The sequence below is a fragment of the Aristolochia californica genome, unplaced genomic scaffold, assembly GCF_029961685.1.
Source record: "Aristolochia californica isolate CCGP_79_NKW_82.1479 unplaced genomic scaffold, dmAriCali1.0.hap1 SCAF_1, whole genome shotgun sequence".
Taxonomy (NCBI): Eukaryota; Viridiplantae; Streptophyta; class Magnoliopsida; order Piperales; family Aristolochiaceae; genus Aristolochia; species Aristolochia californica.
The window spans coordinates 52,801,476-52,828,766 of NW_027181770.1; the positions used below are offsets into that span (position 1 = coordinate 52,801,476).

The 27,291-nt window shown below is 36.5% G+C and overlaps 1 protein-coding gene across 2 annotated transcripts; it reads right to left on the bottom strand.

Moving 5' to 3' along the window:
• Nucleotides 1–478: 478 nt before the first annotated feature.
• On the bottom strand, nt 479–15,477 carry LOC137960143 (uncharacterized). Of its 2 annotated transcripts, none has more exons than XM_068807649.1 (9): nt 15,142–15,477; nt 14,986–15,045; nt 14,837–14,884; nt 5,993–6,125; nt 5,781–5,857; nt 1,305–1,400; nt 1,151–1,221; nt 967–1,057; nt 479–856 (listed from the first exon to the last, which is right to left on the bottom strand). In XM_068807649.1, exons 1-9 carry the CDS (start codon nt 15,355–15,357, stop codon nt 734–736), a joined length of 915 nt encoding a protein of 304 aa, XP_068663750.1. In that variant the 5' UTR covers nt 15,358–15,477; the 3' UTR covers nt 479–733. The 2 variants fall into 2 exon arrangements, with proteins under 2 accessions (XP_068663750.1, XP_068663759.1); XM_068807658.1 differs by having other exon boundaries at nt 771–856; nt 1,164–1,221.
• Between the last annotated feature and the right edge of the window lie 11,814 nt (nt 15,478–27,291).

Below are 27,291 nucleotides of genomic sequence, written 5' to 3' on the forward strand. Positions count from 1 at the left end.
AAGTTTGAATAATAATAAATTATTTATTATTTAAATATTTAAATAGGTGAAAGATATTTCAACATATAATGAAAAATATTACTTTTGTATTATCTAATAGATATATAAATTATTTAATAGATCCAATTTTAAGTTTTAACTCAAAAATTCTAATAATAAAACTAACTATAGAATCTTATATTTACTCTAGAATTCCATGAACCAACAACATGGTTTTAGTAAATAACTTTGGAAAATTTACGAATTAGAGATTAAATGATGCTAATTCTACAATTTATAGAACAAAAGATGATGTATTCACAATTTAGTTTTTGGGATGAAAATGCCTCTGTATCCAACCCACCATTTTCGTAACATAGGATAATACCTCCAAATAACATAATCCTTGTTTCGAGCCCATTGTAAGACATCTTTCTTTTAAGGAACAACTTAAAAAATTACCTGTTTATAACAAATTCTAAACACACTAGCATTTCAACCAATATGAAAGCAGTTACCACATTCAACCTACATTTGAGCTCCTAAGGGCATAGAGTATCTCTTTTAGGCTTATTTATATCATTATCTGAGTTCAAAAGAATGAGAACAGAAGTAATATGTACATGATGCATCTCCTTCTCAGGCTGTTAAGGATAGACTCAAAGAGACTCTAATTTGTATACGTTGATATGATACAGAAGAACAGATAAAATGCGTACACAAGAGAACAATGGTATTTAGGCTCAGTGGATCCTTACATCTGTTTGGACTTGCTCTCAGAGTTTAGTTGTCTCCCTAGTAAAATGAGCCCTACAGTCGCAAATGCAGACAAGACGGTGGATGAATAGCATATAGCCAGCAGAGCTCCTCTTAGAGACTGCATCAGCAAGTAGCACATACCAGGTGTCAAACTATTAACTAAAATCACAAATTTGGGACAAACTTGCAACTGAAGCTAAATGCTTCATTACAGTAATCCATATATACCTTGGATACTAGCAATGCATTATCATTTGCATGCTGCAGTGAGCTCTCTGGTAAATTTTCGATGCCTTGACTGAGTTGCCAAGAAAGAATTCTGCGCTCCAAATTCCACAAACAATCAACACATGACCGGCCTTAGTAATCTGAAATACATAGCCGGCATCCATAACTTTAGAAGATATATTACCCAAAAACGATACCAATTGCAGCTCCAATATTTGCTTTTGCAGGTGTCAGTTCAACCTGTAGTTCACCAAACTGCAGTGCCCACCAATGTTAATAAGTCACCAGTGGCTTCTATCATCAAAATGAATGTGTAATATAGAGAGAGAAGTTGTTACCTTCAGAGTTCTTGCTTCCATTTTGGGTTTTTCAGTAGTAGTGATAGCAGGTATTGCAGATAGTACCTTCCCTGTCTTAACCATATTCTTTGCAATCTGTAAGATCATGTAAGCATGTCAATAGGTTTTTCCTTTTTAATATTTCCAGAGATAAAGGAGGTATATAGTGGCTAAAAAAAAAAAAAATTGTTAAACTATGTAAAGCTAGCAGAAGTCAAATAAAGCAGATCAACAGACAGGCCAAATGTTCATGGATTCGGCAGATTATGTCATTTGGTTGAGGATGGTTCTTTATCACACCACTAACTGATATGGAAAGTTACATACGTCCCTGGATCTCCATTCAGCAGGATGTTTGTTGTCAGATAGTGTTAGACCACTAGTTTAGTGTAAAATGATAATTGTGGTGTAAGAAGGATAAGGAAGGTAATTTCTTAATGAAAAGTGTAGTTTTATTATTACAAATTGCTAGAGTTCAAATAAGATGGGGTGTCCCCCATATAGATGGGAAGCTTCCTCCCAAAGGAAGTTCCCTAGTAGGTTGTGTTAGAGTTTGGTTTTCCGATCCCTAACAGGTCGGCCTTTTCGGGAGTATTGGCTAGACTCTTGACATGGTATCAGAGTTGTCCCGCGTTCGAATCCCGGAGTGTAGCGGTCACGGACGTGGGAGCGGGGGAACGGTGGGTGTTAGAGTTTGGCTTTCCGCTCCCTAACAGGTCGGCCTTTTCGGGAGTATTGGCTAGACTCTTGACAAGTTGAAGGATCCTAAAGTAGCAAGGTCAAGTTTGGGAGCTTACTAGTGATCTTCCTCTGCCAATAGGTAGTAGAGCAGTAGAGTTTTGATATAAGGACTGTAATTCCCTAAATAAAGCTTTAATGAAGAGCATAGGGCAACAAGAACCCTCACGTTATTTTTATCTTAGTATTTTGTGCCTACCATTGTTCCTCCAAGAGCTTCCATGCTGCTGAATCTACACTTCTTCTCCTACTTCCTTATCACTCCTCTTCTTAACATGAAGACCCTTCTCCCTTTGGAAGGTGGAGTTATACCATTGGTATTAGAGTCTTAAGATTTGGAAAGAAGATAGTGAGAACAACACATCAACAAACATTGAATGATTCAAAGGTGTTATTTACTTATTTATTTAAAAATCTCCTGTGTTTTGAAGTAAAAAGGGAATTTTTCTTCTTCTTCTTCTACTTCTTCTTCAGTAAAACAGGTCCCATTTGATGAAACTTAACATAGCCATCACAGGAAAAAGAAGACCTTGAGTTTTGTGAAGTTGAGTCCAAGGCCCATCCCAAGATGACTAGCTAACTTAGGAAACCTCTTTCCCAACTAATAAACTCAAGATCTTTGCACTCACTAATCCATGTGGGACTATTCTTTAACACTTCCCCTCACGTGTAGGCCTTCTTTTGTGGCTTTACAAGTGGATAATTTAGGTGTAGGCCTCTTTTATGGCTCTACAAGTAGATAATTTTAGGTGTAGGCCCCTTTTGTGGCTCTACAAGTGGATAGTTTAGGTGTAGGAGTAGGCCCTTTTTTGGCTATACAAGTGGATAGTTTAGGTGTAGGCCTTCTTTTGTGGCTCTACAAGTGGATAGTTTAGGTGTAGGCCCACATATACTCACCTACTTTGATACCATGTAAAGTTGGGTTCAAGGCCCATCCCAAAATAACTAGCCGACTTAGGAAACCTCTTTCCCAGCTAATAAAATCAAGATTTTTATACTTATTGATCCATGTGGGACTATTCATTAACACTCCCCCTCACGTGTAGGCCCTCTTTGTGAGTCTACAAGTGGATAATTTAGGTGTAGGCCATTTTTTGTGGATCTACAAGTGGATAATTTTAGGTGTAGGCCATTTTTTGTGGCTCTACAAGTGGATAATTTTAGGTGTAGGCCCTTTTTATGGCTCTATAAGTAGATAGTTTAGGTGTAAGCCCTCTTTTGTGGCTCTACAAGTGGATAGTTTGGGTATAGGCTCACATATGAGTACCTGCTCTAATACCATGTGAAGTTGGGTCTAAGGCCCATCCCAAAATGACTAGCCAATTTAGGAAACCTCTTTTCCAGCTAATAAACTCAAAATCTTTGTACTCACTGATCCATGTGGGACTATTCGTTAACATAATCTATCAATCTTGAGTCATCTTAAGCTCATGACAATTGGTTAGCTAGAAAACTTGAGTTGATTCAAGCCCATTTGAGCCAGCCACTCTAGTGTTCGTTTAAGCATTCATTTATGGCTTTCCAAATCCGCAAAGAAGCTCACTTCACATGGTTGGATGCTGCCATATCCTGCATGGATGGCTCACAGCTCTTAACTAACAGCATCGAACCAGAACTCGCGAGCTCTGAAACTTTGCTCTCCAACTGTGAGCTGGTCATCTGCAATAGAGACCTAAAAGCCAAACAAGACATGGCCCAATTGTTAGAAAACTTCAATTCCCAACAGTGAAACTCCATCCTTGGAAAAGATCACCTGCCAAAACCCTAACCTCAATGCCCCAACCTCATTAATAGACCAGCCCACCAGTCTCCGGCTTTGCCTAACTTGCCTAATCTTCTCGAAGCACAAAACCGAAGATGATCCAGTTGAATGACCAGTAAAGCTGGGAACTTCTTCAAGTTCCATGGCACCACCACAAATGACGAAAGGGTTCTCTTGTGCAAGCTTTGTGTGTCTGGTTCAGGCCTTCCAAATACATGGACTTTGACGTTGTCTTGCACAAATTTGCACCAAATGGGAAGAAATACAGCTTACCAGTTGAAAATTAGAACAATTTTCTAATAGAATCGATTGGTTGGAGAAGTCCCAATTTGGGGGAATATAGGTGGTCTCAAATTGGAATTCACTGTCAATGTATGCATTTCCGTCCAGTGCCTTAACTGAAGCCATTGCTCTGGCACACATGCAGGAAGGAAACAACAAGCTATATGAGCCAAAGAACCAGCTACAGCCACCAAGGAACCTACCCAACAGACTCCGACCAACTCCAGCGGCTGCATCTTGAAGTGCTTTAACTTGAAGGAGATAAAAGAATGGCGCTCTGAGGGCCTTTGTTCCAACTGTAACAAAAAGTTCACCGCAGGGTACCAGTTTCAATGATTCCACCTTTATCTTTACGATGGTGGGGACCAGAATTTTGATGGGAATGACCCCAACTTAGGATAACGATTTTGAACCTTGAGAACAAGGTTCATCTGTAGAAGGGAAGAATTTTAGAGCATTTATTTAGGCTAAAACAGTAATTATGGGTGTAAGAAGGATAAGGGAGGAAATTTCTTAATGTGGGGATGGTTTTTTCATCAGAAATTGCTTGGGTTCAATAGGAGGGGGCATCCCCCATATAGAGAAACAGTTGGGAAGCTTCCTCCTAAAAGAACTTCCCTAGTAGTTTGAAGGATCCTAAAGTGCACAAGTCAAGTAGGTATGGGAGTCCTCTAGTAGTTTTCTAGTAAATTGAAGGATCCTAAAGTGGGCAAGTTAAGTAGATTTGGGAGTTCCCTAGTAGTGTTTCATTGAAAATAGAAAAGTATAGTCGAGTTTTAATACAAGGAGAATGGTAATCCTAGAACAAAAGCCTCAATGAAGAGAATAAGGCATCAAGAACCCTCACGTTGTTTTTTATGTGTTTTGTGTCTGTCATTGTTTCTCCAAAGCTTCCTTACTTCTGCATCCCACTCCCTGCCAGTGTGAAGACTCTATCCCCTATGAAAGGTGGAGTTGTAACAGATAAATAGTACACAACACATCCAACTTCATGTCTTTCCTTCTTAACAATCATCACCCAAAGAAATTTGACTGTATGTGCTTAACAGTAACCTACTTTATCAAGTCAATTACTGGAGTTCATCCAATGTACAGCTATCATAACTGCAGTTGAAAAGCCAATTATGGTTTTCACAGAGAAACTGACTTTGGAAATGAGTTTCTCTAGCTTACTTTGAGATTTTTAGGAGTTGAACAAAGTGAAAGTTTATGAGCATCATACAGATTGTGCCTTAAATTTATCATAATTTATGAATAGTCACAATAATTCGCATAGTGATTTTTAACAGGAAGCATTTTTAAAAAACTTAAGACAGCAAACTACTCATTTATAGCATGTGCTGCCAAATATATTAGAAGGACTTAGGTCCTTCAGTTCATCAATTATAATTATATATGGAGATCCAAAGACTAAGTAAAGAACAGTGATCTTGAGAATGACTAAAGTAGGTTATGATTTCCAGTTCTCCAGTTTTGATAAACAACTTTACATACCTTGTTGGAAGTTAGAACCAGCAAAGGCAGAACTTTCTTTTTTATTTTTCATACAGTGCATAGAAGTCCCAGAAGGGCAATCTACTGTCTTAGATAAGCACATCAAATCAAGAATTACTAAAGCATTTCTATATATGTACAACAGTACTTTCAGAATTCCAGGAGAAAACTGTTCAACATAAAGCACCACTGGTTGATACCCTTTGCAGCTCCCCTTGGCCATACTGCCCCATTGCCTCAAATCTTCGTCCAGCAGATAGTAAACGTTTTCCAAAAGCTACATCACAATTAGACAGTCAAAACTTCACAAAATTGTAACAAGCATATGCATATATATATATATATATATATATATATATATATATATGTGTGTGTGTGTGTGTGTGTGTGTGTGTGTGTGTAAATTTCTTGCCTGATTTGGCATTGTCAGACAAAGAGCCCTGCAATGAGGGGAGCTTGCTGACTATACTAGTTGAAGTTGAGGTGTCTGCTTGCTCCCATGCTTGAGATAGATTCAAGAGCATCTCACCCAATTCTTGACCACACTGAAGATAAAAATTCAGATAGACGATGATCAATTAATTATGTTCTCATCAATTCACCCTAGTATTGAGACATTTGCAGAAGTTCACAACGAATCTAAGCCAAATATTATGAATGTTAATTTCTTCTCAAAACGAAATAAACCAAATAATATAGTCAATGAGTTCCTTTTCAGTTGTGAGATGTTCGAGTCCTAGGCGGCCTACATTATCTCTCACCAAAAAAACAAAAAAAATCTGTGTTGAGTTTAAAAGAAAAAGCAATGGACAAGATAGACAAGAGAGGAAAATGTCAAAAGAGATGAGAAAGGAGAGGAACCAAAAAAGAGAGCACGTGCATGATGAATGAGAATAATATAAGAGAAGACTATGTCTTTGCTCTCTTACATAATCTTTTTATAGTAGGTTACAAAAATAAACTTTCCTAAAGCTCCCATACACCCATTAATATCTCACTAAATCTACAAATCAATATGCCATAATAAGGCAACTAATCCTAGAGAATAAGGAGAGAATTCTCCTATTCTTGTACACATGCATGATGTGAAGTCCACTTGTCCTCTTCTTCTCTAACTTTGCTTCAACTGTGAGACCTCGTTTGCATGAGACTAACCTTAGATTCCATGAAACTTGTGAGATATAATTTGCATGAGACTCATCTTAGACTCTTTGATGTAACTTCTTCAACACTCCCCCTCAAGATGGAGTTTATAACTTCAGCTTGACACAATTTTATTGTGAAACTTGTCAACTTGAAAAAGAATTTTTGATCTTGTGTGGCATGAAAAAGAAATTTTAATTGACTTGCCTTGATTCATCTTATTCTTGTTCACATTTTACTTGTTATTTTCATCTTCTCATGTTCTTCCCCTTACTTGGGTATTGGTCTCATAAAATTTAATTACCACAACTAGTGAAATCCTTCATGTTGAATTTCTGGAAAAACTTTACCAACTTGATGTAATTTGAGTACATAAGCCTATATTTATAATAGAGGAAACAAGTAGATCCAATTATAATTAAAATACCCTTATCTCAGTTACACCCAAAGTTAAATACTAAAAGATAAGTCCTAAAACAATTGACAAATTGAACATAAATAGAAGACTAACATAACTAAAACACCTTTAACTGAGACACTTCTGTGAGATCACTTTCCATGAGACTCTTCTTAGACTGCACCATATTAATTCTAGCCCTATGAAACTTCTTACTGTGAAAGTCATATAAGAATCTTTCGTACCTGCTATTCAACACTCCCCCTCAAACTAGAATTTATAACTTCAGTTTGCAATGAAAACGATTTTTGGTCTTCAATCTTCATTGTCTAAAATTTTTTCATAGATGTTGAATCTTCATCATCCGTTCTTCCCCTTTCTTGAATATTTTAGTCTTAGTGTCACGCGGTTAGATTTTGGCTACATCCGTCTAGCCAAGCGGAATATCTACCCCGTGTGGCCTAGCTCTTCCCAAGAACTAGTCAGCCTCCTTGTGCCTCGGACCTTCTTCCCAACCTCCCACACTCGATGTTGCAAGACAAAGGGACAATGGAAAGACCAAAGAGATGGAAGAGAAAAGCTCAACTCTATTGAAGGCTAAAACTCTCTATACACTTGGAGAGCAATGAATGCAAAGAATGCTCAAGAATGCTTTACAATGGGAGAGGCCCCTCCTATTTATAAGCCTCCTCCCTGGCCTTGGAAGGCTCTAGAAACTCATAAAATCGTGCCAGCTGTCCCTGGCCTTTAGAAATTTCTAGAGAGGCCCAGAAAACCCTTCAGAACTGGAAATTTCCGCTTCTGGTGCCTTCTGGAGTCTTCCGGACTCTTCTGGCGCCAGGCCGCGCGCGCCCCGCCCGCCCCACCTGGGTCTTGCGCGCGGGCACCTCGCCTTGGGCTCCTGCGCGCGGGCACCAGGCGCCATGCCTCTGTGCGCGGGCGCCCCGCCTGGAGTCTTGCGTGCAGGCGCCTCGCCTGGAGTCTTGTGGGCGCCTCGCCTGGAGTCTTGCGTGAGGGCGCCCTGCCAGGAGTCTGGGGCGTGCGTAACCCCGCTTTGCCTGCCTGGCTTGCGTGCGACTTGCCCAGCCTTGTGTGCGCTGCACCAAGGCATGTGCTAGGCTTGCCGGCGTTACATCCCAAACTTGGATGGCTGCCATACGCGCTTCCTCTGCCGTATGCGCATTGCCTTTCCTTGTGCTGGAGCAGTGTGGTGGGCATGTGGGTATGCCGTCTGAACTCGGCTGGTTGCCCCTTGTCTCACTTAGTCACATAAATATTACCACAACATGTGGAACAAAATACCTCTTTCTTGTATTTTTTCATCTATTTCTCCCCCTCAAACTGGGGATAAAAAGGACATAGAGACCCAACTTGGATAAAACACAATGTGGGAGAAGAAAATCACTTCTAGTCGTACGATAAAAGTCCATATACCAGTCAAAAAGATAATAATCTAAAACACATTCTGCTCAATTTTAAAGGTGGAAAAACTGCCCAACTTTAGGGCTTAACAAAGAGACTACTTGCTTTTTAAGAATAGCTCAAACACACATCACCTCTTCAGTGAAGAATAAAAGATTTGACTAGAGTTGGATGTTGGGCACACTCCTATACTTTTTAGGTAGTGGGTCTAGGCATTGCTCAGAAGTGATGAAAACACAAGAAGATAAATTGAAGAAATACTAGAGAAAAACAACTTAAACAGAAAGGATGTGATTATGCAACACTCATACTTCTAAAGTGATCTTTTTTTTTTTTGAAAACTAGGAGAAACTATAACGGTAGAACTTAATAAATTTGACCAAGTATAACTTTTTTGAGGTGACTACAATTTTTCAGAGTTAACTATGTGGAAGATACACAACCAAGTAAGAAAAACGCAAAACTTGAAAACAACATCGAAGTAGGACATTTTTACACATCATGGAGTGATTAATTTTGACCAAAATCTCTTATTAGATGAGAAATTTAGCCAAAAAATTCAGATTTAGGAGAAAAGTCATGACAATATATGGAGATAATAGGAGAGAAAATAGGGAAAAATGAGAGATTTTTGGCAGAACTTACCTTTGGTACTTCTGATATCAATATCTCCCAAAATATAGCTCAGAATCACAAACGATTTGTTGCTCAAGAAACTAGACTCAAAGATATTTCAATTGATACCTAATTTGGCATAAAAACCTTCGATCTTGAATTTTTTATGACCTCTTGATTTTCTTTGTTCTATAGCTTGACCCTTATCGAGTTCATTGCAAATATTTCCTTAAATATAGGCCAGATTAATATGAAATTTTTTCCTTGTAAAACTAGACTTTGATATTTTTCATTCAAGTATAACATTTCTTTGTAAAATACACTTCTTTTGAGAGAAAAAATCATATAGATTTCAGACTTTGTAATCTAAATACTCTTTCTTCTTTGGCCAGCATGACCATTGATCCTTGCGAAATTGATATCTCTGTCTAAAAAACTCAAATTGAGAATTGGTTTGATAAGGTAAAAAATAGACTTACAAATCTTTCTTTTGAAATATAAATCTCCATTGAAATATAAATCTCCATATAAAGTCTCGTTCTCATTAGCTTAAAACAACTCAAAAAATGAAGTTTTTGTTGTTGCTCGAGTCTGTCTTGCAATCTGACTTTTGCTGCTTCAAATATCTATTTCTCTTTGTAGAAAACTCTAATTGTCAAACTTCTTTTTGTGTTGGAAAGTAGAATCAAAGATCTTTCCGTCAGTATATAATTTGCAATATGAAAAATTCAGTGGAGGTGAAAACGCCATGAACACAACAGGTACTGGGACAAGAAAGAGAAAAAAAAATACAATATGAACCTAAACTTCTAGAGATGATAGATCAGAAAAGGATCACATTATCTCTGTGAGTTGACCAAGTCAACTCACAGAACCCGCTCTAAAACCATGTTGAATTTTTGGGATAAAGAAAAGTTTGACTAACTTGATGTAATTTGAGTACATAACCTTCTATTTATAATAACGAAAACAAGAAGAATCCAATTACAATTAAATTACTCTTAATCTAGTTACACCCATTGTTAAACACCAAAAGATAAGTCCTAGAACAATTGAACAACTGAATATAAATAGAAGACTAACATAACTAAAACACCTTTAATTGAAACTCTTTTGTGAGATCACCTTCCATGAAACTCTTTTTAGAATCCACCATATTAATTCTGGCTCAGTGAAACTTCTTATTATGAGAGTCATATAAGACCCTTCCATACCTGTTCTTCAACACTTCATTATTTGTTACCTCATACTTGTACTTCTTCTACTTCTCCCCTCAAGTTGGGGATCTCTTTGTGCTTTGTCAAGATACCTAGCTTATTCGTTTTTTTAAAAGTATCTCATAATACCATTTAGATAAAAAGCATGAAAGAATTGATTTAAAGCTAGTTTGTTGGCTGCAGTCTTCTTCTTTGCAGGTAGTGGTCTATAGGCATTGGTCCAAAGTGATTTTAAAAAAACAAATTGGAGAAAGTACTTCGAGAAATTAAGGGCATGAATAAAAAGATAACAACTCTCATACTTCAAATGGAAAGAGGCACACAATGCAACTTTTCACACTTCTAAATAAGAATAAAGTGCGTTTAACCAATAGATGGATGCAAAATTACCAAATTTGACTCAAAAGGGAGATAAAATATTGTTTAAGGAATAGTCCCACATGGATTATTGAGCACAAAAATCTTGAGTTTATTAGTTGGGAAAGAGTTTTCCTAAGTTGGCTAGTCATTTTGGGATAAGGCCTTCGACCCAATTTAACATGGTATCAGAGCGGGTTCTCATATATGGGCCTGCACCTAAACTATCTACTTGTAGAACCACAAAAGAGGGCATACACCTAAACTATCCATTTGTACAACCACAAAAGAGGACCTACACCTAAACTGCCTACTCCTAAATTATCCACTTGTATATCCACAAAAGAGGGTATACACGTGAGGGGGAGTGTTAAGGAATAGTCTCACATAGATTAGTGAGTACAAAGATCTTGAGTTTATTAGTTGGGAAAGAGGTTTCCAAAGTTGAGTAGTCATTTTGGGATAGGGCTTTGGACCCAATTTAACATGGTATTGGGTCCAAGGCCCATCCCAAAATGACTAGCCAACTTAGGAAACCTCTTTACCAACTAATAAACTCAAGTTCTTTGTACTCAATAATCTATGTCGAACTATTCCTTAACACTCCCCCTCATGTGTAGACCCTCTTTTGTGGCTCTACAAGTAGATAATTTAGGAGTAGACAGTTTAGGTGTAGGCCCTCTTTTGTGGTTGTACAAGTGGATAGTTTAGGTGTAGACCCTCTTTTGTTGCTCTACAAGTAGATAGTTTAGGTACAGGCCCACATATGAGTACCCGTTCTGATACCATGTTAAATTGGGTCGAAGGCCCTATCCCAAAATGACTAGCCAACTTAGGAAACCTCTTTCCCAACTAATAAATTCAAGATTTTTGTACTCATTAATCCATGTGGGACTATTCCTTAACACTCCCCCTCACGTGTAGACCCTATTCTCGTGGCTCTACAGGTGGATAATTTAGAAGTAGGCAGTTTAGGTGTAGGCCCTCTTTTGTAGCTCTACAAGTGGATAGTTTCGGTGTAGGCCCTCTTTTTGTGGCTCTACAAGTAGATAGTTTAGGTGCAGGCCCACATATGAGTACCTGCTCTAATACCATGTTAAGTTGGGTCCAACGCCCATCCCAAAATGACTAGCCAACTTAGGAAGCCTCTTTACCAACTAATAAACTCAAGATCTTTGTACTCACTAATCTATGTGGGACTATTCCTTAACAAGCATAATTCCTCTATGAACATATATGATTGAGGAAACTCTATAAAAACTCAAATAAGGAATGTTTTGAGATGAAACATAACAATAGAAACTTCTAAAAACAGAATTTTCATGTAACATAATTGCTTTTTAACACAACTTGACCAATTTGGAAAGAAAATTTTCAAGAAAAAAAATCTGGAATAGGGGAGATTTAAGTCAAGTATATTTGGAATTTAGAATGAGGAAACAAGACTTTCTAATCTAGAAACTTCAAACCTTGTCAAAAAAGGAAACTAAACTCATGTAGGGAAAAACTTCTCTTAAGGAAACTCATATGATGTGAGATCAAAGTAAGGAAACTCTTAGGGAAGGAAAGATATTCAAGCTGGCAAAGACATACAGTAGAGTTTGAAAACAAATAAGAAACTTAGTAAAACTAAGATTAGCAACTTAAAAAAGTGAGAAGAAAAAAAATAGCTTAAAGTTCGGATTTTCGCAAGCAATCGACTACCAACATGACCTTTGATTCTTCCGATGTTGATATCTCCTTTAGATACATCAAATTGAGAAATGATGTTGGCTTGGAAAGTATGCTCGTAGAGCATTCTTTTAAGATATAATTCTCTATGTAAATTTTCTTTCTTTATGGCTCAAAATGAATGGGAAAAGGAAGCTTTATGCTGCTCCTTGAATCCTTCTTGCAGCCCAACTTTGCCGCTGCAGATGACGATTTCTCTTTGTAGAGAATACCGATTGATCATTCTGAGATCTTCCTAACAATTTATAATTTGAAATAAGAAAATTGAAGTATGATACTGCAAACTCCAAAGACAAAAAATGATTGTTGGGAAAGAAAAAAGACTATACAGAAAAGGATAAAGAAAAGTTCTCATTTTCTCTTTTTGTTCTTACTTTTTTGTTTTTCTTCTTCCCCTTCTTCTGCATCTTCTTTTGGTTCTCCTTTTCCACGTCAGGGTCGTGCATGTACCATGTTAAGTTCCAAAGACGAAGCATAGAATAAATAGAGAACAGAGGAAACAAGGAAAGAGATGAGAAAAGAGAAGGAGCAAAAAGAGTGAGCATGTGTATTGATGTATGAGGAAAATGAGAGAGTTATGTCATTGCTCTCTTACATGGTCTTTTTATAATAGGTTCTAATGAAATCATGCTAAAAATGAACTTTCCCAAAGTTCCCAATTAAATCCAATAATATCTCACTAAATAAACCATAAGAAGGAAAATAATCCTAGTCCTATTCTTGTACACGCGCATGAAGTGGAGTCCATTTGTCTTTTTCTTTGACTTTGCTTCAATTGTGAGACCTCCTTTGCATGAGACTCACCTTAGATTCCATGAAACTTGTGAGATATGTTTTGCATAGACTTATCTTAGACTCCTAGATATAACTTCTTCAACTGAAGCATAGAATTCTGAAATGAATCTAAAAGATGGTCAAGTAAATTATTCTTTTTGTTGTGGTAACTGTTAGGAATTAGACACCCTAATTCAATACTAACGAGAACAATAATGATCGCAGAAGAAGAAATAATCAAACACGAAAACACAATATTTATACAAGTTCGCCTCAAGGTGAGACTACGTCCTGTCTTCCGCCGCTGCAATAACTCACTATAATGATGAAGTAGTTTACAAGAGAAATAATTTTTCTCTCCTACAACACAGGATCCTCGATGATAACCCTAACAATGGCGCCCCCAAATATAAAGAGAAAACTAGGGCAACCGTAATACAAGTCTAGAATCCCCAAACTACCCTTAATGAAACAACAATCAATATATCGAGGACCTTTCCACGTACCAACTTTGCGTAAGGTGTTAATTAGGCTCCACAACTTAACAGTAACTCTGTCATGAAACCAGCTACATTATCCCTCATAACAAAAACTGAAGGTTGGCAATGTATTGAAGTTCTAATACAATTGAAATTTCTTTTTCTTTTTCACGATTTACAACAAATGTATAGATTGCACATCTAACCAAATCTATCATCAATTATGTCAAAAGTACGGAGAAAAATCCTATCTAAAATCATTGCACAATAGCAATGAGAGAGAGCATGGAAATACCCGATTCCTGAATCTTCTACAGAAGCAAAAAAAGTAAAAAGTAACCGAGATACTAGAGGAAAACTTACGCGGGACCTTCAGAAGTAACTTTAAATAGTTTTGGAAGGCATTCCTAAAGCAATAGATGTCCAGCGAATGTACTTACAGCAACCTAAGACCAGGGTGTTCTACCCGTGTCTTGAAAGTGGAAAACTACTAGTCCACAGGAGACAGAACCAGAGTCCAGAATGACAAATAGTCCAAAATTTAAGCCCTACCAAAGAATACAGAATGTCCTGACCTCTCCCTTTCTATATGGGCTAGGTAGATAGCAAAGATGCCTAAAACCAGCATGAATCTTTTAAATTATCATTACATTAATATTCCTCGATTCCTGTTATAAATGTATCCAATGTGTTAGTAGAATATTCAAAATCAGTTTTTGAAAGATGAATAATTTTACATTACTATTAGTTGTCTCACTCACGATTTCCTGTTTGGTTGATTATTTATCTGATTGTCTTTATTGGTCCATTCTAATTTTTATATTTTCCTACAACAAAGTTTACTTTTTGGTAGGTTCAAAGAAATTTGCTGCAAGCAATACAATACGTCAAATTAAAACATGAAATATTTTTTTTCTCAGCAGTCCACAAGCTGATATGAGTAACAAGTGAACAGAAGGCATGGTGACTTCATTCCGTAATCATGTTCAATAATCTCAACTAATGTACATAATAGATAAACGCTTTTGTAGCTCTGCAATAAATTGACAATGTTTAATCGTAAACCTCCAAGCTCAGACAAGATCAAATAATGCTAGATTAAATAAACAAAGCCAACAAACCTCATCAACCACCGGTCCATTAGCTAGGTCGAAAGCCGCATCGTTCAACTTCACAGCAGTTCAATCAAACACAACCAAAAAAACACCCAATCAGAACAAGAAAATGGTTCGACACAAATCAGGCACTAGAAAGGTAACTATTCTCATACATCGAGCCGAAGATCACGCGGGAGCTGCGTAAAGTAATCTGGAGGAAGACGAAAGCTATCCTGCAAAACACGTCTGCAAAAATGTTATCAAAGAAAATCAGAGACATTAATCAAAGTCTAGTTAATTGTTCGGAATACGTAGGACTTGATTTTTACCGCGAGCTCTTGGAACAGCGGCAATGTTTCGTCACCAACTGATTTGGGGGAATCGGATTCAACAAGCGCTGAAGAAACCATGAGAGATCTGTACCTCATAGACTTCCGAGCAGAGCATTTGAAATCGAGTAAAGAAGGGATGCGGCGGGGACCTTGGGAATAAACCAGAGCAGGGGAAGGAGAGATACAGAGATGAGAGCAGAGGAGAGAAGCCATTTAGCTCAGTCGTGCCGCCGATTGGGGTCGTTCCTTTGTGTTCAGTCACAGGTCCAGAGCCACTAGACTTTGTTAACTCCAACGCAGTTCTAAGAGATACTGGTGCATGAGCAACGTTGACTACGAATCCACCAAGTCGGACAAGATGATACTGGACCCGCCGAATACACCTGGCCGCGCTATGTGTCAATGCTCGCGGTATGTTATCCGAGTGGATAAGCACATTTTCCGTTGGCTAAACGGGCCTGCTTGATCCGATTAGCAGATGCCTGTGTCTCGGATGGAAAGTCGTTTGGAACGAGCGAAACATAAAGAGAAATCACAATAAGAGAGCAACCTCTTTCTCTCATCCGGGGTTTATTTGAACCCTATGGAAAAGAAAATAAAATAAAATTATTATTATTATTATTTTTAAAAATAATTACTAAAAATGAGATCAAATTATCTTTTCCACTAACTATTTTTTGTCTCATCAAAGGTTTATTTGGAACCCCATGGAAAAGAAAATAAAATAAAATTTTAACCATTATTATTCCTAAAAATAATTAGTAAAAGTGAGATAATGATTAAATTCTTTTTTTCACTAACTATTTTTAGGAATAATAATGGTCTTTTTTTTTTCTTTTCCATAGGGTTCCAAACATACCCCAAAGGAATTCAGATTAAAAAAGAAAAAAAAAAAGGCAGAAGACTTTTATACGGAACCTCCACCTCTCTTACGCCTCAACTACAGCTTCTCATCAACAAGGAAGAGAAAGCTCTCTTCCTCTCTAATTGTTGTCATCTCCGTCTCTTGTCCATTTTCACTCTCCCTAAGGATCTTTGATTTGCTATCATTCTGGTGTTTGGTAGCACAAACAAAAAAGAGAAAGACATGGGTTTGTTGAACGGATGCTCATTGAACATTTGTGTCTTTTTTATGGTTTCAAGGTACCACTCTCTCTCTCTCTCTCTCTCTCTCTCTCTCTCTCTCTTGTATTGTTCATTCTAGATCCATATTGAGATAATTTTGATAATAATAAATATTTAAATGATTAATGATAAGTATTTAAAATATTTTATAGTTCAAAAAACTTTCAAAGGAAATTTCTGGTAGCAAACTTAGTAAAGAGAGAAAATAAGAAATAGAAATAGAAAGAAAAAAAAAAGACCAAGTAAAGTCATCAAACTGCACATTCCCAATCCAATGGGATAGAAGAAAGCAAAGCCTACCAAAGGCAAAAAAAGGAAAAAAATAAAAAGAGAAAAGAGAAAAAAAGAGAAAAAAAGAGAAAAAAAGAAGGCATATGAAGAAAGTTTGGGTACCCAAGATGGAATCGATTGGACGACCCATGCAAACATGCTAGATCCCTATTGTTCTCCTCTCTCTCTCTCTCTTATATTGTTCATTTTTAGATCCCTATTGAGATAATTTTAATAATAAAAAATATTTAAATTATTAATGATAAGTATTTAAAATATTTTACAGTTCAAAAAACTTTCAAAGGAAATTTCTAGTAGCATACTTGTTTGACCAACCAACTATCGACTAGACGACTCATACAAAAAGGAAAGTAAGTAGTTTATGCTAGAAAACACATCGTTTAAACAACTTAGCAACATTGTTTCACCAAGTAAGAGAGCTTAGCACAACAAGCAAGAAAAAGTTAGTAAAGAGAGAAAATAAGAATAGAATAGAAAGAAAGAAGAAGAAAAAACACCAAGTAAAGTCATCAGACTGCACATTCCCAATCCAATCGGATAGAAGAAAGCAAAGCCTACCAAAGGCAGAAAAAAGAAAAAAAAAGAGAGAAAAGAAGAGAAGAAAAGAAGGCATATGAAGAAAGTTGTGTACCCAGGATGGAATCGATTGGACGACCCATGCAAACAGGCTAGAAAGAAAGAAGAAATGAGAAAGAAGCTTATCCATTTGAGTTTGACCTCTAGATGTTGCATAGAAAAATCCCAAGAGGAGATGATGAATGTTGATCAACAGACCACTGCTTGACCTAAAGACTGGAGACAAAAAAGTCTCTATTGGAAGTTGAATGCCAAGATGACTAGATGAGCAACACATATAAAGGCATGAAGAAAAGAAACACCGAAGAATGTCGACCAATCGATGCCAAGTTGACCAAACAAGAAGAGTAAAAAAAATTTCTACTTTGAGTCATTGCTCAGATGATCGGATGACCAAGCAAAACACCCAGAAGAGAAGAAAGAAGCATCTAACAAAGGCCATCTAGTTGACCTCAAGTTGTTTGAATTACATGTTCCAAAAAAGTTGCAGAATGATATTGAAGGGTTTGATTCCGTAAAAAAAATGTCTCCAAAATCTATAAGTGAACTAGCCATGTAGTTAACAATTCATAACAAAAATTCTAAGTACTTTCTCAAATTGCAATCGATATATGTTGAGATTTCAAAAAGGACAATATCCCTTTCCATGCTCAAAAGTTCAGAATTTTAACATTGAAAACTTGTATATTTGAGTCAATTTCACTCAAATGTTTTTAAGCTTTCAACTCCTAAGGCAAAAACAACCACTCCTAAGCACTTTGGTACTTTGAAACCAAATTTAGAAATTGGAACCGCAATTTGAAAAGCCACCTATTAAAGAGCTAAGTACTTGCTACTTTGAAATCTTATTTCCTTAGTTTGAATATTGCTTGATTTACTATGCCATTACTTTGAAATCATATTTGCATGATCTAGCAAATACAATTGCAGTGACATTTGTATTAATTTGAAGTTATTTGGGGTATTTAAAATGGTTTAACAAAAGTATTTATTATTAGGAGATTGTTATTGAGAATCCAAGCATTATTAAGCTTATACTTTAAAATTCTTTAAATGATATTGGACAAGAAAATCTAAACTCAAACACTTAGATTCCTAACTAGTGTACTTGTATTATAAAATCAATTTAAACTTGAGTTGCTTTGTGATTTCTCCAATTTTAGATATCAATCCAACTTATATTGAATGTATTTTGAAATCTGATTAATTAAGGACCCTTGAGTTACTATTACATTGTATATGTACTTAGGATTGGTGTGTAGATCTTGTTGTGCTTGAATTGTGAAATTTGCCTTTTGGAAAGGCAAATCTATTTGGGTTGAAAAACAAACAAGTAACCCTTAATGGTTGCACCTTGGCAAGGCAAGACTAGCCTCATCTCAATTTGATTAAGAGTGGCCTATGTGGCTGTAGAAAAGTTGCTATAAAATACTTTGTAGATCCAAGTTCTTGTTTAGTTGGCGTCTTTATTCTTGAGGAAGAGAAACTAAGAAGCTTTCTACTGCTCTTGTGACATAAGTCATTGTGTAGGTCGACAGTGTTGAAAATCCCATTTTTGGGTTTAGGTTTGGTGCACCTAATGAGTTGCAGTTGAAAATCCATGTGTGGGTCTTCACTTATGTAGCCTAGTTAGTGTAGAAAATCTCATTATTGGGTGTAGGTCTGGTGTACCTAGTGAGATGCTACCGAAAATCTCTCAAAAAGTTTAGGTTTGTATAACCTAGTGAGCTCCTGAAAATCTCATTCTTAGGTCTGGTGTGTCTATTGAGATGTTATTGAAAATCTTTGTGTTGTCCAGGCTTGTGTAGTCTAGTTTGCTACTGAAAATTTCATTGTGAGTCTAGGCCATATGTTTAGTATGTTGTTGTATTCCCAAGTGAAGGTTAGCTTTTGTAAGTTGACAAGTCCCTATGTGGGCTACACTGTAATTGACTTTAGAGACAATTTGTTGTAAGTGTCGTTTAAGAACCCAAGCTTAGTATTTTTTTACTCCAGGATAATAGTTCCTTCGAAGTGGATTAACAATATGAAATATGATTATAAACCACTATAAAAAAATTTGAGTGCTTGTGTATTCTTATTTTATTGTGAACTAACTTTGCACATTGCATTGAAATTTTGTGATAAACCCAGGCATAAGAGAAAAACTAAAAAAGAGTAAAAAATTAGGAGCAAGGTGAACAAAACTATTCCCCAGTTTGTACCTCACTAAACCAAAAACATTTGTGTGATCTCAATTTCGTATTCAATTTCATTTCTATAGATACCTATTTTGGTATCTATGCCTTATGAGCAATAGTCGATATTAACTAGGTGTAATTATTTAAAATTTTGAGGCAAAACAAAACTCTAAAGTGGAGGCTTTTGTGTTTACTTGATTATTTTGTGTGCTAATCTAGAGAATTTTGAGTTTTGGTACCCAATATCGACTTTGGTCTCAGAGATGTAATGGGTTGTAGTTCTTGTTGTGGGCATAATCAAAGAGTAAAAGCAATGAGATGGCAAAATTTCTAAATCTCATCTTGGGTATATGATCGTTGTGCACAAAAGCAACTCTCCAATTTGCAGCTTTATTAGTCTTTTTTTTGGCAACTTGAGATTCTGAAGAAAAAAAATTGAAAGAAGAACAACCACACCATGATAACCAAGAGGAGTCCAGTCCTAGTTTAGCAAGTGTGTTTGTTATGAAAAAAAAAAATTAGTAGAAGAAACTACCAACTTCTCTACCTTCTAAAGTCTAAAAGAAAAGTAGAATTCAATATAAACAATGGCTTACTTTCTTCAGTAAAAAAAAAAATTGCCAAAAGAAAAAGATGTGGGGTAGCTTATTGGCACATGCCTTGGCTCCCATACAACTCAAAGTAAAAAAATTGAAGCCCCTTTGTGAATCTTGACACAAATACCTTCCACGTTTGGTCCAACTAAGCTAGGACATGCTACATAATTCAATCAAATGGCCAGGAATGCAATGGCAGCTACACTAAAGAACAAAACTCATAGGTGGGTTTCATTTTACTTGTCCAAAGACACTACACTACTAAATTATGAAGACCTAGAGCAATTACTATAATTATAATGCTATAATCCTTATTAACATATAATTTTTACTTGGTATATTTCTTTAAGTTGTTTATGAGATTTCATGAGTGAAAATAAATATACTTGTCATTCAAGATTTTTATGTTCTAAAATAGAAACCCAACATGAAAATGATTGATGTTGAATAAAATGTGATTCCATATAACAAGTGCAGTACCAATTTAGTGAAGCTTACCTACCTCTAATAACAAATATTCTAGTTATGGTTCCATTGTTTTAGTAGTTTAACATTCTTAAGAAATGTGTTAAGAGCTACAATATTATAATTATGCCCCTTAAACTTAAACTAATTATATAAATGTCATCTTAATGAGACAACTCTTTATTTACTATCATGCCATCACTTTTGAGCCTTCTCCTTGGTATGTGGGCCTTAAGCCCATCTTCCACATCTTTTGGGTGTGCTAGCCTTGGTCTTATGGGTTTGCTCCCATCTTCTATCACACTTGGATGTGTAGGTCTTCTTTGGTTGTGTGAGCTTGGACCCACCTTCTAACAACAAAGAATGAAGACCTTCATGGTATCTATTCCTACATCTTCTACTATTGTTGTTGTCACCACTACATTAAGTAAATGGAGCCTTTACCACTTCCTCCTCTTCATTTTGGATCATTGACTCGGGAGCCTTCGAGCATCTTACAGGTAATAAGGGTTTTTTATATTCTATATCCCTACCAGACAAGTTGTTACCAAATGGAGCTCAAACCAAAGCTCTTGGGAAGGAATCCTCCTCTAATACACCCACACTTTCGCTTACTGGCATCTTATTTGTTCCATAGTTCCCATTAAATTTGTTGTGTGTTAGTCAGTTAACAAAAAGATTTAATTGTTCTATCACCTTCTCACCTTCTTTTTGTGTTTTATAGGATCTAACAAATAAGCAGGTGATTGGTGGAGGCCATGAACATGGGGGACTTCTATTACTTAGACTTGTCTCTAGTGACTATATTTTCCACTTCTTAGATAGAGGTAAATTTATGATACAACAGATTCGGGCATCTATTAGCACAATCACTGAAGCACTTATTTCCTTTTTTTTTTTATATCTTTGTTTGGTCTAAATTGTAGAGTTTGTTAGTTGAGAAAACACCAAAGGACTAAATATTCTCCTCGCGCTGAGCTTAAAGGTGTTGCTGCCTTTTCATTGATTCATTCGGATGTATGGAAACCCTTGAGTGTCTCGAATATTTATCAACTTAAGTATTTCGTGACATTTGTTGCTGATTTTACTCGAGTTACATGGTTGTATTCATTCAAAGATAGGTTTGAAATCTTTTCTATTTTTTTTTATCATTTCATGCCATGGTTTCCACTCATTTGGTAAAAAGATAAAAGTCTTTCATTATGATAATGCCAAAGAATACCTATCAGGGGAATTTCAATCCTTTTGTAAGGATAATGGCATTATCCCCTCAAAAAAAGGTTTAGCAGAAAGAAAAATCGACAACTCCTTGAGGTACCCCATGGCGTACTCTACTCCATGAATGTGCCCTATTTTTTCTGGCCTCATGTGATTTTTACTGCATGTTCCTTATTAATAGGCTACCATCTCCAGTAGTTGGTCATAAGTCCCCATATTCCGTGTTATTTCCAAATGAGGACCCCTTTTCCCTTCCTTTGAAGGTCTTTGGTTGCACATTTTGCATTCATGTCACATCCCGACAAAAGAGTATGTTGGACCTAGAGGCTATTAAGTGTACTTTTTTTGGATAACTCTCGTACCCAAAAAGGATATATTTGTTATAATCCTTCCTTTGGAAGTTAGTTGTATCTAGGGATGTCACATGTTTGGAGGATACATCCTTTTATACTTCCAAGGATGTTTCTTTGGGTCTTTCATCTATTCAGACGGCTCTGAATCCTATTATGCCACTTGATGCAGATCTTTTTATTTAGCATCGTCGATAACACACATGTGAAGTTTATGGATCCCTCCAAGGTAAGTCCATCTTTCCCTCTTGTATTTGATCCACAGTTTGATACTTGGCCCATAACTCTTAGAAAGAAACCCGAGACTTATACTAGGTCCTCTATCTCTCATTCTATATCCAATTTTTTTTCACACCATCGTTTGTCCTCTTCTTTCTGTCAATTTCTTGCAGCTATCTCTTCTATCTTTGTCCCACAGCCGTATCAGGAGGCTCTGAGATATCCAGGATGGAAGGTGGCAATGGAAGAAGAAATGAATACATTATATGAAAACCACACTTGGACCTTGGTTCGACTTCCTCTCAGTAAGAAGCTCATGGGCTATAAATGGGTTTTTACCACCCAACACAATCCAGTCTCAAAGCCTGTCTGATTGCAAAAGGTATACTTAGTAGATTATGAAGGAACTTTCTCCCCAATGGCAAAATTAAATTTGGTAAGAATCTTATTATCACTCGCTGTTAATTCCTCGCGGCCAATTTATTAGTTGGATGTGAAGAATGCTTTTTTGAAAGGTAATATTAAGGAAAAAAATTTATATACATCAACCACTTAGCTTTGTGGTTGAGGAGGAGTGCGTATGCAAATTAAGGAAGTCTTTATATGGCCTAAAATAGTCTCCTCGGGCTTGGTTTGACAAATTCAGTTAAACAATGTTGCGGTTTGGATTCAACTGGTACTTAGTAGATCATTTCGTCTTTGTCAAAAACACCTTCAAGGGAAGTGTATTATTGGCGATTTATGTAGATGATATTGTCTTAATTGGCAGTGTTGTAGACTATATAAAAGAAGTCAAAGACAAGATATGAAAAAAAATCCAAAATAAAAGATTTTGGACTTATAAAATATTTCTTGGGTATTGAGGTATATCAGTCAAAGTATGGGATCATATTATCTCAGATAAAGTATGTTCTTGATCTACTTGAGGACACATAGATTATGGGATGTCGACCAACAGATATACTCCTATGGATGCTAACACAAAGCTCTGTGCAAGCTTAGGTGAAGATGTTAATATAGGAAAATATTAGAGACTTTTGGGAAACTTATTTACCTCACAATGATAAAATTGGATATATCGTATGTAGTAAGTGTGGTTAGTCAGTATATGCATAAACCACAAGTTACCCATTGGCAAGCTCTGGAGTTGCTATTAAGGTATTTAAAAGGAGTTCCGAGGAAAAGACTTTTCTATAAAATTCATGGTCACTTCAACATTGAAGGTTTCGTGGATGCAGATTGGGTTGGATCACCCGATGACAAGAAATCCACTTCTCGGTATTGTACCTTAATTGGAGGTAACCTAATTATATGGAGAAGTAAAAAACAGAATGTTGTTGTGATATCCAGTGTAGAAGCAGAATACATAGCTATGACTCATGCAGACAGTGAGTTTATAAGGATCAAATCATTTCTTACTAAATTGGGGTTTTGTAAAGAAGCCTTTATGGAATTATATTGTAATAACTAGGCAACCATTCATATTGCTTCGAATCCGGTCTTTCACAAGAGAACAAAACATATTGAGGTAGATTGCCATTTTATACGAGAGAAATTTTAAGCCGGTATTTTATCTCTCAGACATGTTTCATCTCAAGGACAAGTGGAAGAAATACTTACAAAACCAGTAGTATCCCAGATTCAGACTACTATATGCGACAAGTTGGTTATCTATTATCATCGTCTTGTGAATAACAGGCATTACCCACTTATCACGTTGGAGAGTCGGTGCCTAGGTTGTGACACTGTGATGGATGAACTTATTACTACATATATGTTACCCCCTTAATTGGCATTTATTACTCCTACCACTTGAGAGTCATTGTCCTATGAAGGGACACAGTGATGGAGGAGTTTTACTACACTTCTGAGCACTACGTATAGACCCACTACCTGCGAATGATAGGAGTGTGCTCTACATCCAACATGGGTTATGACTGGAGTATGGAGCGATGTCATACGACTTGGAGTGATTTTACTCTCACTTATCTTATGTCATTTGGGCCTTATGGAAGAGACCATCAACGTGAAGGGGAGTGTTAGAAGATATGGAGGACTGCCATTTTATACGAGAAGATTTGATACATCATTTGTAGCAACTGGGAGTTCATGATGTTCTCTCACCCCCAGCTTGAGGGAGAGTGTTGGAAGATGGGTACAAGCCCATAAAATATGGATCCATCATGATCACACGAGCTGGTGAGACCCACCATGATCACATGAGGTGGCATCAAAAGTCTTCCACAATAAAAAGTTTAACAGAGCCACAATTATCATGGAAGCGAACCTCACAGAAGAGTTTTAGTTTAAAGGTATTTTAGTTATGTTAATCTTCTATTTATGTTGGGTTATTTAATTATGCTAGGACTTATCTTTAAGTGTTAGAGTTTGGGTGTAATTGGGATAAAGGTAGTTTAATTGTAATTGGACTCTACTACCTTCCTCTACTATAAACAGAGGTTCATGTACTCTAATTATAATAAGTCAATGAAGTATTTCTCTTTTCCATAAAATCAACATCCCTCTTTTTAACATCATAAAAAACTTTTAATGGGGATTATAAGGATGCTCACCCCATAGATATTTCTCCCCTGTCATAATGCAATGTCCCCCACCCCTTTTATGACGTGTACATTGTGGAAAGTATTTGTACTCATCCCATTTTTATTTATACTCCCCCATTTAATAGTGCATAGAAGCAGTCGTAAGCAAAACTTAAATGCATTTTCAGTCAATGTATAACCCTCAAATGAGGGATCATGAGACCGAACATTTATAGACATTTGATGCATCTTTTGGCTAAGAGGATTGCTTCTCAAAGGGTTACCTTTTGTCCTTCTCATTACCTACTATCTATCTCTGGGTGTCTCCTACTTCTCATAATTTATTGCATTTTTTCATTGTTACCAATTCTGATTTCCATTTAGTCACCTTTATTTTTTCTCCCGGACTTCTCGTCATTCATGTTTTGCTATTTTGACACTACAAGCATCATTTCCTACTTTCCTATTCTTTAGGTGGCTTCTCCATCTTTAACTATTTCAATATCATTTCTCCCATTCTCTAGCATAACTTTTCCCAATAATTCACTTTTCCCACCTATATTCTTATGCTCATTTTGAACTCTATTTTTTTTCCTCATGCATCCTTTAAGGTGAATTGATATTGCTCTCACTTATCACATGTATAATCATAGCATTCTTAAAAAACAACAACACATGTAAGGCATAACAACATTGTCATACTAAAATCATTCAAACAAGCAGATAGAGATATGGAATCTTAGATTTCAAAATGAGTTTGAAAACATCCGTTACATTAAATAAAATCTCATGTTAGATTGGTAATTGTTTAAGCATCAAAACAACAATAGTACATAAAATTAAAAAATACTATAAAAAAATATGTGAGGTTGTCACATAGATGCATCTTATAGCTATCAATCCTTCTTCTACACCTATTTTTTGTTGGCATTGCTTCTCCTCCACCTTGAGGAAGTGATTCATTATCTTCATGGGGATGTATGGTCTGTTGGATCCTACATAACCCCCAATCCCTAAGAGATCATATCTTGGTTCCAAGTTTACCTCATTATTCCCTCTATTGAGAAATTGAGTCGTATCTTCATGCATAAATTTGACTCTAATTTTGACCAAATCTGTAGTCTCTTCAAGTCCTTTAATTCTATCATCCATATACTTGTAGATGTCTTTCAGTATGGCTTGATTTTCCTTGGTGATCTTTGTTTCGGATTTCCTTCTTCTCTTGGGAGGTTAAATCATCACATAGCCTAGACCATTTCATTCTTCACATTCACCAAATATGTTTGAGATCAAGGACAAGGTGATAATCAATGCACTTTTTGTTTTGCCCCTTCACCCATTTCAACACCACTACTAATCTAAAAGTGTGTTAGAATCCACCCATAAACTAGATGATTGTCCTTACTAATCCAACATTGATAGATAACATCAATAACATATACTTCCAAATTCACTTGTTCTTTCTTTTTCAAGAAGGACATCAATACTTTATTGTCAAGGTAAGAGTGTCATTGTCTCTTCCATCAATGCTAAATATTTCAATCAAGCCAAGAAATTTAGATAGTGGGCTTAGTTTGCTGGCATCAAACAAAATATCACCACATGGTTCATGATTCACTCCCTTTTCAAACTCTCTTAACTCCTTGTTAAGAGCTAAGGTAGGTAGAAACCACTTTCACTCATTCCTCCTTCTCATATGGTTATTTAGAATTGAGGTATTGAGGCTTATCTGTGTACCAAAAATTGAGTAGATTGTTCTCAATGTTGGGTCTTCAACATTTTCTACCCACATATTTTCATAGAATGTTTTGATTGATTTCTCTTTTAATATTTTGGCGATGAAGGTAAGAATGCTCATTGTTGATGAAATTTTTCTCTCAAAGTTTTGGAACTAAGTTCATCAAGCCACTATAGGGAAACAAACCAGGTTGGACTATTCTCTTCTCAATTTCATTTTGATACATTGTGCAAAATACTCACGAACATGAAATAAGATATAAGTATTAAGTTGTGGAGCCTAATCAATGCCCTACGCTGAGTCGATACGTGGATCGACCTTCGCGGTAAGGTTGTCATGGGGGATGGCAGGGGAACAAGGAGCTTCCCTCTAGGGTGTGTGTGTGTGTGTGTGTGTGTGTGGGGGGGGGGGGGGGGGGGGGGGGGGGGGGGGGTGGGGGGGTGGAGCCCCTTCTCGGTCCATGATATATTAATTATGTTTTATTAAGGATAGTTTGAGAATTTTACTCTTGTATCGCGGTTGCCCTAGTTTCCTCTTTATATTTGGACTGTCACTATTAGGATTTTATCATCACTGAGAAAAATCTTGAGTTGCAGCTTGAGAGAGGTTAGAGAAAAAACACCTATAAGTGTGTGTGATTTCTTTTGTAAACTATTTCATCATCATAGTGGATTATTGCAGTGATAGAAGACAGGACGTAGTCTTACATTGAGGCGAACCTATATAAATCTTGTTGTTTTGTTTCGTACTTGTTTTTTCTTTCTTTTACGATTATTATTATTACTCTAGTTAATTTGGAATTAGGGCATCTAATTCCTATCAAGTGGTATTAGAGCTTTGATTCGT

Excerpts from the sequence above, each read along its gene's own strand:
- LOC137960143 (XM_068807649.1), bottom strand. The coding sequence starts at position 15,357 with ATGGCTTCTCTCCTCTGCTCTCATCTCTGTATCTCTCCTTCCCCTGCT. Across the intron at positions 15,046-15,141 it reads CGCTGTTCCAAGAGCTCGCG|GATAGCTTTCGTCTTCCTCC; the intron begins GTAAAAATCAAG and ends CGTGTTTTGCAG. Across the intron at positions 1,401-5,780 it reads GCCAAGGGGAGCTGCAAAGG|ATTGCAAAGAATATGGTTAA; the intron begins GTATCAACCAGT and ends ATGATCTTACAG.